The sequence below is a fragment of the Peromyscus eremicus genome, chromosome 15 (assembly GCF_949786415.1).
Source record: "Peromyscus eremicus chromosome 15, PerEre_H2_v1, whole genome shotgun sequence".
Taxonomy (NCBI): domain Eukaryota; kingdom Metazoa; phylum Chordata; class Mammalia; order Rodentia; family Cricetidae; genus Peromyscus; species Peromyscus eremicus.
In genome coordinates, this window is record NC_081431.1 from 34,426,032 (window position 1) to 34,442,218 (window position 16,187).

Sequence of the window (16,187 nt, forward strand, 5' to 3'; positions counted from 1 at the left end):
TATCATTACAGTATCTACAATAAAAATCTCCCCATACTTTAGTAGTTGTCATGTCCTCCTTTTCCTTCCTTTTTTTTTTTAAAAAAAAAAAATTCAAATACCCAAACCTTAGAAGGTGGTACTATTTTGTCATTGTCTTCTCTCCAAAAAGATTGCTTTCATTTTCTTGTTTGTTTTTCGAGACAGGGTTTCTCTGTGTAGTTTTGGTGCCTGTCCTGGATCTCGCTCTGTAGACCAGGCTGGCCTCGAACTCACAGAGATCTGCCTGGCTCTGCCTTCCGAGTGCTGGAATCAAAGACTTGCACCACCACTGCCCGGCTTTTGTTTTGTGTTCATTTTTAATGCTACAGGCAATGGGAATGGTGGTTTGAGACTTTTAAATGTAACTAAACACTATGTACTTTCCCGCCTGACTTAGGTCATTTGTGCAGGTTTGCCTGAGTTCACGCATATTGCAATGTAATTACATTAGTGTAATGTAAAATGTAGTATAGCAGCATTTTCCTTTTGACTTGTTGATTCTAATCACTCCCCTAGGCATCTATAAAGCTGACAGATTGCTTGACCTCCCAGTTTTTGCGGGTACTATTTGTTTTCAACTGTGTTACAGATGTCTCTATGCTGTTAGAAATTAAAATAATTTTATAATAGACAGTAAAAGCTGGGGCTTTACTAATCCAGGCTGCTACAACCAGAATATAGTTCTAAGCCTTTCTCCACGTTTCTTACCTGGGACCACTTAATCCAAACCCTGCTGAAAACTACAATAACTGAACCGTTAGTAAAGAGCGAAGGCACTGGAAATCTCGTTTCAATAGCTCATAAAGGAAAGGCAGAATCAAAATTTCAGCCACCGAAGAAGACGTGCCGTCTTCTCATCATTGCGCCTAGGAGCCTGTCACATGGCCCGTGCAACCCAAAAGTCCTACAAGATGGCGCCACGTCCAAAGTGCTAGACGCAGGACGAATCCCGAATTCCAATGCCCACTTAAAAACCAGTGTTCTCTTCGGGAAACTTCCTCCCTAAACAAAGCCGTCCTTTTCGGACGTAACTGTGCTGCTTTGGGGCCGCGCCTTGGTTCTTCTCTCCCAACATCTCACAATAGCCCAAGTCAAGATGGCGGCCGGGCTAGCCCCGCGTCCTAGCGGCCGAAGCAGCCCTTCCCTAAACACTTCCCCCTGGGTCCCCAAACCGCTGTGCGTTAGTTCCACGGCTAGACTTGGACCGTGGTTCCGAGCTGCGACTGCGCACCCAGGTTACGCCGTAGCGGAATGACGTCTAGGTTGCTGGGGCGGAAGGAAGAGGCGTGACGCTTCTTGAGCGTTCGATCGCTCGCGAGAATTGAGCGTTGCTAGGAGACCCGGCTGGAGGGCGGGGCCAGACGCAGAGGGGCGGAGCTGGGCGGGGCCTCAAGGGCCGGCGGCGGAGCCTCGCGAAGGTTCCAGAGTCGTCGCGTGCGGAGGGCGGGCCTCGGAGTCGCGCCGGTCGGTGTAGTTCGCTGCTGGCGTTTCGTCGCTCTCGGGTGGCGTGTTCCGCGTTTCCTGTCGGCTCCCGTGCACCGGTGCAGCTCCGGCCTCGGGCCCGTCCGCCGCACCATGGCTTCCACTTTGGAGGAGGTAGGGGTCGGCCTGGACCTACAGGCTCGCGCCGCCGGGCGGCCGCGCCTGTCCCCGGGCTCGTGTCCCCAGCTCTGCCACTGTCGCGGGCCCGTGGGCCCGCTGCCTTCGCGCCGCGACCTGCCTGGGCCCTGGACGCCCCGCCGCGGGTGGAAGGTCGGGGGTGTGTCAGGAGCCCAGCTGCTGGCGCGGGTCGTGGTCCCCTCTCGACTGCCTGAGGTCCCCTCGGCTCCTGGTTTTTACCGGCTAGGGAACAGGAACCTCGTTAAATCAAAGCTCATTGCAAAAGCTGGTAGCTCTGGGCGGAGGGCAATTGGAAGGAATTCTGTGCCTCCACGGCTAGCCACGTTACTTTGGGCACCGCATTCATTCCACGGGGTGGTTATACATTCTGTGTGTTATTTCTAAACGCCTAGGACAGTGCTTACGACTCACTTTATTTAGCAGTGCCAGTGGCGGACCTGCAGGCCTTGCACATGCTAGGCAAGCGCGCTATCATTGTGTTATATCCCCGATCTTTATGTAATAAATGCATTTAAAGAAATTAGAAATTTAGTTGTAGGTAATGGTAGGAAATTGCGTGGTGTCTGTTTTTAGATCCTGTAAACTATGAACGTGGGTGACTTGACTTTTTGGGAACCTCAAGTTAACTTAGCTACAAAATATGAATGATAATTGAATTGCTCCATTTCTGGCCTATATAGGTTTTATGTGATTGATATATTGTGTTTACAGAAGCGTTGGCTATCTGTTAAGATTTGCTTTTCGGAAAATTTCCCCTCACTTTGAAAAGCAAGACATTGGCTTTAAAGGCAGAAAAACTATGAAGTTATGTTAAAGTACTAATCCAAGTATCTTGCCACAAGTAAGTAGCCTCAAGCACCATGTGCTCACATGGAGAGCCTAGGGCGGCTTAGCAGTTGTGCATACAGGTAGTTCAGTAGTAACCCTCTCCAAAGGAAGGAACTTTAGATTTGGGGATTTGCATATAGTGACACATTTTTCTTTTGGGATAAAATTCACCTTATTCAATCATATTAAGGTGTACAATTCAATTCACAGTGTTATTTTTCATTTCCTCAAAAATCCATTGAGTGTTGGATTGGATCGAGCTGGTGCCTTACATGTTTCTAGTTCATCTGTGATATATCAGTACACCATTCCTTTTTATGGTTGACTAATACCCCATTATACAGATAGAATGCATACTCATCTGTTGGCACCTCCCGGTTTCTCTGTTTTGATGATTCTGAATCTTTGTAAACAAGTTTTGTTGTTTTGTGGGACTGTTTGTAGTCCATGTAGTTGACAGATAATAAGGCTAAGTCTTGGGAAACTACCATTTCCATAAGAATTGCATAAAGGATAGTATTTTCTCCATATACTCAATAACATTTGTTATTTTCTTGGGTGTTGTTCAAAGGTACCATTCAAGTGAGTGTGGTACTACCTTATGGATTTGTTATGTCTCACTAGATGTGATACATCTGTTTGTGTGTGTGTGTGTGTGTGTGTGTGTGTGTGTGTGTGTGTACATACCTGGTATGCAGTTCCATGTCTTTAGGGGGAAAGTTGGGCTCTTTTCCCATTTTGAGCAGTTTTCGTTTGCAGGAGTAGGTCACACTAAATAGTCCTGGCTTGGAACTTGCTATGGTAATCAGACTCATAGAGATCCTCCTACCTCTGCCTCCAGAGTGGTAAGACTAAAGGCACGTGCCACCAGGCCAGGCCAAGCACATTGGTTTTAAGGCTCCTAGTGAACAACTAGGAGATAGATTCAAAGGAAGATACATGTTTACATACAGAAAACATGCATGCCAAGAAGCCAAGAAAAATTGTGAGATAAAGTGGATAGGAGACTGCTTTATCTATTTCGGTCACCTTAAAGTTTGGATGCAGAACCGGCACTATTGTTGGTTTCAGGGCTGCAAATACAAAAGCCAAGCAGTGATTCTTCTTAAGTCACTTCAGATGACACCTTACTAAAAAGTACTTTAGAGCTAAAACTAGCCATAAAGAGGGCCTGGGAATTCTGCCATGAGTGTGCTAGGAAAAGGGTTCCCATTCCAGTCAAAAGCAAAACCTCTTAGGTTTGATAGGTTTCCTTTCTCTTTTTGTTAAGTAAATCCCTATTCTGGGACTAAGTACTTGCGTTACTTTTAGTGTTTTTATTATGTTGATACTAGAATCTACATGAATTTTGAAACCACTGAAAGATTACTTTGAATGAAATACCTTGATTCTAAATTGAAAAGATGAGTGTGCAGTTTTGGTTCTTAGAATCAATATTTCTTGAGATTGTGGACAGGAGCATCACTGCTGTGGTTTTTATAAACTGTTAGAAGTAAGTACAGCCAATGAGATCATAAAGGCCATGGAGTAATATGCCATTATAAAATGAAGGCTAACTCCTTTTTATTTCAGATGCTACCTAATACTTAGCATTTAAAAGATTTTTTAAATTCTTTTATTTCCTGAGATTATAATACATTGCATCTTTCCCCTCCCTCCCTCCAAGCCTCCCATTTGCTCTCTCTTCAGTTTCATGGCCTCTCTTTCATTAATTGTTCATGCCTGCTCACGTCTGTCTTCTTCCTTGGGGAAGACTACTTCTCATGCCTTAGCCTTTCTTGTTTGCCTGTATTTCTTTGTATAGGGTTGGGACATCATGGGCTTCCCTTGTTCACCTTAGCATGCCTATGTTGTCTTTGTTTGCTCATGTTTAGGTCGTCATGCTGGTGAGAATTGATTGTGGTTTTCTGTTATGGACTCTAAATTGTAAATGGGCCATTTAAAGACTTAACATTAAGCCTTTTTACTTACTATGAAGGTACAAAGTAAGGTCGTTTTTATGGTCAGGTTACCTAGTACGAAGGTACCAAGTACCTAGTACCAAGGCAGAAAATCCTAAGCATTTACTCACAGTTATGTCAGAGGGTGATTGGGGAAAATATTTAAGCCCATTGATTTTTGTGTCTATCTGCCTGTATATACCACGTGGATGCAGGTGCCCATGGAGGGCATCAGATACCGTGGAGGTGGAATTATAAAGATTTGTAAGCTGCTAATGTGGGGGCTGGGACCTAAGCAGCTATTCTTAGAAGAACAGCATGGGCTCTTAACTACTGAGCCATCTCTCCAGCCCCTGCCCATTAGTTTTCTAGCATTGTCTTTAATGAAGTTTCACAGCATCAAAAATATCTGTCTAAAAACTAGAAGACTATCTGATGTATTGGCATGACAAGAAAACAACACATTTACCAATTTCCATGAGTCACAGGGGTTAGATATCTAGGGTTTCCTTTCTTGGTTTCAGATTATAACCAAAAGATGGATCCAACTGCTGAACAGACTTTTTCTTCAAGGCAGAATACCTTTACATTTATTTACCATGACACATGTGGAGATCAGGAGGGCCTGCCAGTCTTGATTCTCCTTTCCCCTGGATCCTGGGAATTGAACTCAGTGACCAGCCTTGGCAGTGAGCACCTTTACCCACTGAGCCGTCTTGCTGACTCTATTTTATCTTTTATCTTTTGTCAAAAAAATTCAAATTCTGAGATAGGAAAGGCAGTGAAACAAATCACCGGAGTACAGCCTTCCTTACCTCAGTAAAGTTGCCTTCGCTCTTCTCAGTCAGATGGATTCTCATCTCTTTTGCTAAAATGTTTACATTTTTCTAAGACTTGATGCCTAGACTTGTTGTTTCAAGGTCATCTATGAACAATCCTATTTTTGTACTTTTCTACAACCGGCAGGTAACAGCCTACCATGCTAGAAAATAAAGACTGTTACTATTGATTTAAGATTGTTTTCCTTTAATAAAAAGGAAGTGTGAGTTATTTACAATTCAGTGAACAAGAAGAAATGAATTTGCAACTCTTAAAAAATGAAATGAACTTAAATTTTAGTTCTTACTTCAGTAAGTTGAATTGGGTGGTAGGCCTTAATTATCCTAATGTCCTTCTACCATAACACAGTTGCAGAAAGACCTAGAAGAGGTCAAAGTGTTGCTGGAAAAGACCACTAGGAAAAGAGTGCGTGATACTCTTACAAGTGAAAAATCCAAGATTGAGACGGAAATAAAGAACAAGATGCAGCAGAAATCGCAGAAGAAACCAGAACTTGACACTGAAAAGCCAGCTGCTGTGGTTGCTCCTCTTACAACAGGATACACTGTGAAAATCAGTAATTATGGTATGGCCCGTTCCTTTATATCCAGTGTTCTGCCAAGCAGAAATAACTACTCCATAAAATATTCATGTTACATATACATTCTTTGTGTCAAGTTTGTGCTCTTTTTTGTTTTAATGTTGACATTTGGTGTGGGTTAGATACTATTATGTAGTGGAACAGTATATACCAAAATGGCATTAGATGCTATACTTACTGGGTGGCCAAATAACAGATTTATGGTGAGGAATTAGGTAGGATCTTTTATCTATTTATTTATTTGGGCTTTGCTTTTTTGTGTGTGGGACAGTTGCTTGTAGCCCATGGTGGCCTTGAACTGTAGAGATCCTCCTGCCTTCGCTCCTGAGTGGTAGTGTCACAGTTGGTGTGCCACCAGGCTCATTCTGTTTTATTTTGAGGCCAGGCATCTTGATATGTTGTCTAGACTGTTTTCAAGAGATCCTTCCACTTATGCCTTCCAAGTAGCTGAGAGCCTAGCTGTGCATCACGATGCTTTGCTTAGGAAATGGAATCTTTTTGGTTTTTCGAGACAGGGTTTCTGTGTGTAATTTTGGTGCCTTTCCTGGATCTCTTTGTAGACCAGATTGACCTTGAACTCACAGACACCGCCTGGCTCTGCCTCCCGAGTGCTGGGATTAAAGGTGTGCGCCATCACTGCCCAGCTAGGAAATGGAATCTTAAACTTACATTCTATGTCTTGAAAGGGCTAGGGCTGCAGTTTTTTAGACTGTTAGAAAAGTAGAAATGGTTATTGAATTAGTATTGATGTTTAGCTATTCAGCTTAGTGGAAAATTGTTAATTTCCCAGAGACAGGGTCTTAATATGTGGCCTAGGCTGGCCTTGAACTCACTGTTTAATTGACGATGACTTTGAACTCCTGGTTCTCCTGCTTCCACCTCACAAGGTGCTGGGATTATAAGTATGTGCCACCATGGAAAGATCTATCAAGTTTTAGGTGGAAGACAAAATTATTTAACAAAACAAGTAAATAAGCTAATTTTCCTGTATTTGCTGCGCATAGTGGCACGTGCCTATAATCTTTGCTGCTTGGGAGGTTGTGGTGGAATGACTGCAGGTTTGAGGCCAGCTTCGGCAGTTTAGACCTTTCTTAAAACAGAAAAGAAAAATTAGTGCTGGGACGAAACTTACTAGTAGAGGGCTTGCCTGGTGTTCACAAGGCTAAGGGTTTGGGCGTTGGTGGGAGGATGATGGCCGGGCGGTGGTGGCGCACGCCTTTAATCCCAGCACTCAGGAGGCAGAGCCAGGCGGATCTCTGAGTTCAAGGTCAGCCTGGGCTACAGAGCGAGATTCAGGAAAGGAGCAAAGCTACACAGAGAAACCCTGTCTTGAAAAACCAAAAAAAAAAAAAAAAAAAAAAAAAAAAAAAAAAAAAAAGAAAGAAAGATGAAGTGCATTAAATGATCCTAGTTTTACTCTAATAAATAAAAAGATTGTAGGCTTTGCATTTAGAAACTGAATTTTACTCTTCATTCTCCCTCTTGTTGGAGGCCTATCTTTAGGAATAATACTGTTTTCAGGGTACTGTTTTGAGACATAGCTTCTCCATATTGAGAGGTTTTTTTAATGATTCCTTTTTATTTTTATGTGCATTGGTGTTTGGCCTGCATATACATCTGTGAGGGTGTCAGATTCCCTGGAACTGGAGTTACAGATAGTTGCCATCTCTATCACCCCGTCTTGAGAATTTTTTAGCCTTTAATTTTTTGCATGTCTCTGTTACTGTGATTTATTTTATTATGTGTATGGGTGTTTTGTTTACATGTATGTCTGAGCATTACCTGCATGCCTGAGAGTCTAGAAGAGGATGTCTGAAGCCCTGGGACTAGAGTTGCAGATGCTGTGATGGCCATGTTGGTGCTAGGCTGTGAACTCTGGGTCTCTGGGGAGAACAGCCAGTGCTTTTAACTGCTGAGCCATCTTTTCAGCTCCTGTAACTGAGTTTTATGATAAGCATAAATAGTTTCTGATATACCTGTCCATCTTTGTTTTGCTAGGATGGGATCAGTCAGATAAGTTTGTGAAAATCTACATTACCTTAACTGGAGTTCATCAGGTTCCCACTGAGAATGTGCAGGTACACTTCACAGAGAGGTAAGTTCTTGTTACTGGAAAGTACAACGAACATTGCCTTATCATGGGAATCTTGTCTTCTGGATGGCTTCCAAAAATGCTGCTGAAATTTAGCATTAACTATAACCTTACTTGAAAGAAGTGGAACAAGTCTACATACCAATCCAGTTATCAACCCGTGGGTCATGACCTCTTTGGAAGGTCAAATGACCCTTTCACAGGGGTTACATATCAGATATCCCACATAGCATATATTTTCATTGTGATTCTTTTTTGGTTTTTCGAGACAGGGTTTCTCTGTGTGGTTTTGCGCCTTTCCTGGAACTCGCTTTGGAGACCAGGCTGGCCTCGAACTCACAGAGATCCGCCTGCGTCTGCCTCCCAAGTGCTGGGACTAAAGGCGTGCGCCACCACCACCGCCCGGCTCATTGTGATTCTTAACAGCAAAATTACAGTAATGTGGCAGTGAAAATAATGTTATGGTTGGGGGTCACCACAACATGAAGAACTGTATTGAAGGGTCACAGTGTTAAGAGGACTGAGAAGAACTGTATTGAAGGGTCAGTGTTAAGAAGACTGAGAATCATTGCCCTAAACTAAAGCTGGGGACTTACTCTCTCAAGAACCATAGAGTGCCTGTCATAGAATCAGAAAGATGATAATGCATTCCCTGTTGTGTTGTAGGTCATTTGATCTTTTGGTAAAAAATCTCAATGGCAAGAATTACTCCATGATTGTGAACAATCTTTTGAAACCCATCTCTGTGGAAAGCAGCTCAAAAAAAGTGAGTATTATTTATTTATTTTTTTGGGGGGGTCAAAATATTGTAAAAACTTCATTAAATTGAATCTGGCTGATTTAGGGTAGAGATGAACTAAAAATTTTCTGCTGTATCTGGTACCGGTAAAGTGCAGTTCACTGCCTGATCTGTAAGTAGTTTGTTACTGGAATAACCATTCTTAAGTACTTTTGGTGTCTGCTGCTCCACTAGAGTGGCGAAGTAGATCGTTTAGCCCATGAAATATAAAATAGATAATTAACTGGCCCTTCGAAGAAAGCTTGCCAATTGATTGTAGAATATATTCTAAGGAAATTGCATTAAAATTAAGGAGAAATGTTCTAGGTGGGTAAGAGTTGAGTTTTAATGCCAGCTTTGTTCATCACTTAGCTGTAACCCCTGGCGGCTCTTTGCCTCACTTTCCCCTTGTGTACAAAGTAGGACTGGTACACTGATAATAGGATCGCATTAGGTGTATTTTATGTAAATTTGTGATGCATATATGGACCTCTAAGTACTTAGCTTAGTTGAAGCTGTAAAAAACAAGGAAGTTTTCATTTAAAACAAACAAACAAAAACCCTGTTGCTCCAACCCTACTTTTCTTTCCAGTTTAAAAAGTAATGCTTAATATATCAGATGTAGGCCAGGCGGTGGTGGCGCATGCCTTTAATCCCAGCACTCGGGAGACAGAGCCAGACTGATCTCTGAGTTCGAGGCCAGCCTGGTCTACAGAGCGAGATCCAGGACAGGTACCAAAACTACACAGAGAAGTCCAGTCTTGAAAATAAATAAATAAAACAAGGAAGTTTTCATTTAAAAAACAAACCTCTTGCTCATACTTTTACAAATTCATACAACCCTGCTTTCTAGTTTAAAAAATGATGCCAGGCTGTGGTGGCACATGCCCTTGATCCCAGCACTCAGAAGGCAGAGCCAGGAGAATCTCTGAGTTCGAGACCAGCCTGGTCTACAGAGTGAGATCCAGGACAGGCACCAAAACTACATGGGAAACCCTGTCTCAAAAAAACCACAAAAAGAAAAGAAAAAGTGATGCTTAGTATATCAGATGTATAGACATGTAATTCTTCCATGTTAGATATTTGTTTAAAAGTAGTAATACAAGCAGTGTGTTAAGTAGCCAGTTCTCACTGCAGTAATCTCATTTGTTAGTCTCATAGGGAAGGAATAATCAAGGCATCAGAGTTACACTGATCACTGTTGAGTTAAAAGTTGTTTCCCTTTCCTTGCTCTCCCTTCAGACACTTACCCTCGATTTTTCCTTAAATCACCGAGATCCACCCAGTCCTTTCAACACACCACAACTGTTTCATCTAGGAGCTATTCTTTTTGCTCTGCTAGCTGTCTGTAGTGTCCTCCTTTAAGTCTTTGTGTGTGTGCATGCATGTACGCTTGTATACACACACCATGGTGCACATGTGGAGATCAGAAGACACTCATGTCAGTCCTCACCTTCCACCTTGTTTGGGACAGAGTCTCTTGTTAGTTCACCACTATATATATGCACCAGGCTACCTGGCCCACAAGCTTCTTGGATTTCCTGTCTCCATCTCACCATAGGAGTGCTTGGACGACAGTTGTGTATGACCATGCCTGGCTTTTTTACTTGGGTTCTGGATTTCTGAATTCAGGTCCTCATGTTTGCATGACATGCTGACCTAGTTAAGTTTCTATTGCTGTGATAAAACACCAAGACCAAAAGTAACATGTGCAGATCATAGTCAGTCATGAAGGGAACTCAGGGCAGGAACAGAAGCAGGGGCCATGGAGGAAAGGTCATGGAGTAAGCATACTGGCTTCTTCTTTGGGGCTTGCTCAGCCTTCTTTCTTATGCAACCCAAGACTATCTGCCTAGGGCTTATACTTCTTGTCAGTCAAGAAAATGCCTTACAGACTTGCCAACAGGCAATCTGATGGAGGCACTTTCTCAATTGAGGTTCCTCTTTCTAGATACTCTAGCTTGTGTCAAGTTGACACAAACAATCAACCAGGACATGTGCACATGAGTTTTACTCATTGAACCAAGGTAGGTTCAGCCCAAGAGTCTTTTCAAATAGAGTCTCGGGTAGCCCAGAATAAGTATTAATGTACTAGGCACTTGGTTGGGTAAATTACTGTTTTCTAAATAGTTGTGCTTATTTCTATGTTACAAGCTCCCACTCCTCTCCTTTTCTTCCAGGTCAAGACTGATACAGTAATCATCTTATGTAGAAAGAAAGCAGAAAACACACGATGGGACTACTTAACTCAGGTGGAAAAAGAATGCAAAGAGAAAGAGTAAGTTTACTTGAATAATTTTACTAACTTATCTGGGGTTCTGGTTTCATTTTATGGATAATAGTTGTACAAGCATTATCTCCTGATGTCTTCTGGACAACCTGTTTGACTTACATCTGCTTTCACCTGTCAGAATCTTTTTTGAGACAGGTTCTCTAGTATGTAGTTTGGCTGTCCTAGAACTTGCCAGGCTGGTCTTGAACTAACAGAGATCCGCCTGCCTCTGCCTCCTGAGTGCTGGGATTAAAGGTATGCGCTACTATGCTCAGCCTGTCAGAGCCTATTGAGGAGGGCAAGGGCAGGTCCAAGACAATCATTGTATAGCTTGTTCTTTAGCATTATGTTATTCCTGGGCATATTGGTGTGTCTGTAGGTACTGTGGCCTGATCTCAGATAATTAAGTCCTGCTATGTAGCTCAATTCTTTTGTGTCTCAAGTAATGAGATTATATGCCTTTACTACCACATCGTTTTATTTTTATCCTCCTAAATGACTTTAAAAACCCTCCCAGATGACTTGCACTGTGGATGGGTTTAAAGTGTGCTCCTATAGTTTGTAGTTTTTGTCGCTCCTCCCCTGGTAGCCAAAATGCAGTAGGGAAGTGGTAGGCTAGAGTTAGGAATATTTGACTACTTGGGGAGTTGATTTAAGCCTGAGCTGAAATAATGAGACCTATTTCAAAAAGTAAATGTAAAGCTGATTGGCTGTTTGGACATTCATTAAACTAGAATTGCTTACCATATAGACTGTAACCTCAACACTAGGCCAAGTTCCATGGATCTCACTATGTATGTATCCATACCATGATGCATGTTTGTAGTGTTTTCCTCAGTAGTTTTTGTTTTTTGTTTGTTTGCTTTGCTTTGTTTTTTGAGACAAGGTTTCTCTGGGTAACAGGCCTGGTTGTACTGGAACTCGCTTTGTAGACCAGGCTGGCCTCAAACTCACAGAGATCTACCTGGCTCTGCCTCCCAAGTGCTAGGAATAAAGGCGTGGGCCACCACCGTCCGGCTCTCATTAGTTTTTTTAATGTGAAGAAACATGCTTGTAAAAATCAACAAGCTGGAAAAATTATTCACATTTACGTATTTCCTCCTGAAATCTCACTGCCTCATTGTCAGTCCTTGCCATGTGGTTTTTTCTCCTTTGTGTACTGTGCACATGTGGTATGAAGTTTTACCAGGAAGAACCTAGACAAGCTATTCTGGTTGTATACTCTAGCCTCCTTTCTCTCTGCTCTTCTCCTTCTTACCAGTTACAATCTAAGAATGTCTTTCCATGCTGCAGTTTTTCATTGTACACTGTTTTCTTTTTCATAGGAAGCCTTCCTACGACGCTGAAACAGATCCCAGTGAGGGGTTAATGAACGTTCTAAAGAAAATCTATGAAGATGGAGACGATGACATGAAGCGAACCATTAATAAAGCGTGGGTGGAATCTAGAGAGAAGCAAGCCAGAGAAGACACGGAATTTTGAGACTTTTAAGTCCCTTGGGAACTGTGATATGGAACACTCATGTTCCCAGTAAGGGAATGTTGTTGAACTGCACATAAAATTTGACAGATAACTATTTACACAGCCTTATAAGTAAAGACAGCAAATTCTCTATTTCTTACTGGAGGATTTGATTTAAGTAAATATGCTTATTAAACATTTCCTTCATTAGCATCATAGTCATTTTGTTTAAAAAAAGGTTTTACATTTACTGAAATGTAAAAAAGAAATCTTACATGATGAAAATGTTACTTTTGTTCTGGCTGAGAGGTAAAAAACAAAATATTTGCCTATAACTGACATCATCTCCCATAATGTAAAAATAGAACCCAAATTTTTGCATAAGATTCAAATTTGTACACAAACTTGCAAGTTACGATATACCTGTTACCCGTTATTACCAGCTTACACAATGAGTGTGCCATGCGCTACCATGTATACTAATTGGTTTAAGTATACTTATGAATATAAAATTTAAACAAAATACAAATGACAAAAACAGACAAACATCTTACGTTGTAAGTACTGCCGTGGAGCAGCTGGCTTATAAAAATATAACCATGATGCAACAGTTTGAAAATTCATCTATTCCTTTGTTCAATAAAGTTCAAGTTTTACGTAAAAGATCAGTTTTGCTATCTGTTTTATAGTGTATTTGAAAAATTAGGCTGTCACTGCATTTACTGCAGTAACATGCACAAAGCAAGAAGGGCTGGATTGGCTTAGCTGTTGAAGGCTAGTTAGCTCATCACCAAAAAGAAAGCAATTAGATGCCTAGAAGAGAAAGCTTCTAGAGTTCCAGAAGAACCACTACAACTACAATTAAGAATTCGGTAAAAGGCAAGAACTTAAAACTAACAGAAAGGATGGTTGGGATTATAATGCCTCCAGAACTGTGGTACTGAAACATGACATAAACAGACCTGTGAAACAAACTAGATTGCATATTAGAAGATTTAGAATACAGTAAGAGTGGTATTTTGGTAGAGGAAGATGAGTTGATATTGATAGAACTTAAAACAGCCATATTGTCCACATTTATGTCATCAAAAATGAGGTATACAAGTACCAGAAGAGAGGAATTCCATTATGACCTAAGAGTGAAGGAAAAGTCGTGATTAAAAGTATAGAAGGAGGCTGGGCTGTGGTGGCACACGCCTTTAATCCCAGCACTCAGGAGGCAGAGGCAGGTGAATCTCTTGTGAGTTCGAGGTCAGCCTGGTCTACAAAGTGAGTTCCAGGACAGGCTCCAAAAGCTACACAGAGAAACCCTGTCTTGGGGGGGGAAAAATATAAAAGGAAAATACATGGAAAAACACAACCAAAAACTGATGACATACTGAGAGGTTTCCAGTAATTATGAATAAATTGTTCATAGAGATAAAAACTAGGAGTGAGGAAAGTAACATAGTTGGAAAGAAGATCAGTGGGGATCTGGACGAGAAGATAAGATATATGAGTAGCTCAAACCATTATGTATGCTGTGCATGCTACTTAGAAGTACATCGAAAATATGTTTACTCTGTTCTAGAAAGTACTAATAAAAACTATACCACCTTTAACTTACATTGGGGAAAACTCCACTGGATTTTATATAAGAACATTAAATTTCATGTTTAGATTATGAAAAATAGATGCATAGATGGAAAAAGAATGAAAAGATTAAGCTCATATTGCTAATACCTGTCATAATTAGATGTCTGGTGTTTTTGTTTGTTTTGGTTTTTTGAGACAGGGTTTCTCTGTGTAGCCCTGGCTGGCCTTGAACTCACATAGATCTGCCTGTCTCTGCCTCCTGAGTGCTGGGATTAAAGGTGTGTGCCACCACTACCTGGCTGGAGTCTATCTTAACTTGAAAAATTCTAGGGATTATGGAACAGAAAAACAAAATTAGAATGATATATTCAAAGAGTTGGGAACAAATATTAACAGGGACTAATTTTATTATGGTAGATTATAGCAGAAATGGACAATGTTGACCTTAGAACCATTGAAAATAGTTGAAAAACAAAGCCCAACTCACTTTGGTCCATTTCTGCTATGTAATTTATGGAAATAATAGAAACATTTCTCATCATTCTGGAGATTAGCAAGTCCAGATCAAAGGGCCAATCTATTTGGTGGATGGTTAATAAGGGCTTTGTCAGAGGATGCGAAAGGGATGAACTCAGTCCTCCAGGAGCTCCCAGGGCACTGATCTCATTCATGAAGGTGAAACTATGGCCCTACTTCCTAAAGGCCCTACCTCTTAATACCATGGATTGGGCATTAAATTTCAATATACACTTTGGAGACACAACTATTTAAACAATAGTATGTACACTGAGTTTAGTACAAGTTATTCTCAAGCATCTTTAGAATATCATTTGTCCATCACTAGTGAGATGGATTCTAAATAATTTTGTGCCATAATTAGTGGTACTAGTAATATACTACAATTTTTATATATTGTGATAAAAGTAAGCTGGTGACATTAAGAGTTGATTTTTTTTTAAAGGTTATTTTTATTATTTTTGAATCATGTTTACATGTGTGGATATTTACATGTCAGTGTGGTTGTCTGAGGCTGCCAGAAATGTTGGATTCCCAGGGAGCTGAATTATAAGTGGTTATGAGCTGTCCAATGTGGGTGCTAGGAACTTAACTCTGGTCCCCTGGAAGAGCAGTAAGCATTCTCTATTGAGCCATCCCTCCAGTTCCCCCTACTCCCCGGCCCTATTTCTAGCATTGGATGGATCGCTCAACGTGAACAACTGTCATAGAACCGCAGTTCAGTTTCCAACACCAAGTGGCTTACAAGACTTAACCCCAGCTCCAGTGGTATCTGACACCTCTGGCCTCTCCAGGTACTTACCACCCCCCCATGCATACATATACACATAATTAAAAATAAATCTTGAAAACAAAACAAAAATTCCTAATAAAGTAGTGACAACTTAGTAGCTATGAGTTAACTCTAGTGCATCTTGTGGTCTAAACATTCCTTTTAAGAACCAGGGATCCCTAAAGACAAATGTCTGAATCAGGAAACAGACGAGCTAAATAGGCTTTTATGCCAGTAAGTAAAGACATAATAAATAACCTTATTTGCAGGGTACAAATGTCAAGGGACTTCCACTGGTAATAAGACAATGAGCATGAGTAAGAACGAGCAGAGTGAACTGAAGCACCACTATATACAAATTTCAAAGTTCACAGGAATGAAGAATGAATTTGTTTCCATTTTTATTGGTATGTGTACCAACTTGTTTACTATGAAAATTTATTACACATTAAGAAATGCATTTTAGTAATTCTTGATAGGGAAAGTTCTCTACAAAGAAAAAGAGAAGCTGATGAGCAAAGATAGAATTAGAAAATCTAATGAGAAGATCGGGGTAAACAGTCATCAGTGAAATGTGTAAGCCACTAACAACAGGTGAGTTTTAAATGCAAAGATCAGGCTAGCCCTATCGGAACTCACTGATTAATATAACCATTAAAAGTTGGACAACTAGGGGCTGGAGAGATGGCTCAGTGGTCAAGAACACTGGCTACTCTTCCAGAGGACCCCAGTTCAATTCCCAACACAATTGTTTGTAATTTGGGATCCAACGCCCTCATCTGGCCTCTTGAGTACCAGGTACACACATGGAGCACAGATTTACATGCAGATAAATAAACACTTTAAAAAGATGAAACAAAAAGCTGTTTAGCAGTTATTTACTGTCACAAAA

At 41.1% G+C, this 16,187-nt stretch overlaps 1 protein-coding gene across 1 annotated transcript; it reads left to right on the forward strand.

Moving 5' to 3' along the window:
* The first annotated feature begins 1,405 nt into the window (after nucleotides 1-1,405).
* Nucleotides 1,406-12,642, forward strand: Cacybp (calcyclin binding protein). Its single transcript, XM_059281253.1, has 6 exons — nucleotides 1,406-1,617; nucleotides 5,598-5,814; nucleotides 7,828-7,924; nucleotides 8,588-8,687; nucleotides 10,880-10,977; nucleotides 12,297-12,642. Exons 1-6 carry the CDS (start codon nucleotides 1,597-1,599, stop codon nucleotides 12,451-12,453), a joined length of 690 nt encoding a protein of 229 aa, XP_059137236.1. The 5' UTR covers nucleotides 1,406-1,596; the 3' UTR covers nucleotides 12,454-12,642.
* Nucleotides 12,643-16,187: the final 3,545 nt, after the last annotated feature.

Coding starts and splice junctions, on each gene's coding strand:
- Cacybp (XM_059281253.1), top strand. CDS start 1,597: ATGGCTTCCACTTTGGAGGAG. Junction 1,618..5,597: donor TGGCTTCCACTTTGGAGGAG/GTAGGGGTCGGC, acceptor ACCATAACACAG/TTGCAGAAAGACCTAGAAGA. Junction 5,815..7,827: donor TGTGAAAATCAGTAATTATG/GTATGGCCCGTT, acceptor TTGTTTTGCTAG/GATGGGATCAGTCAGATAAG.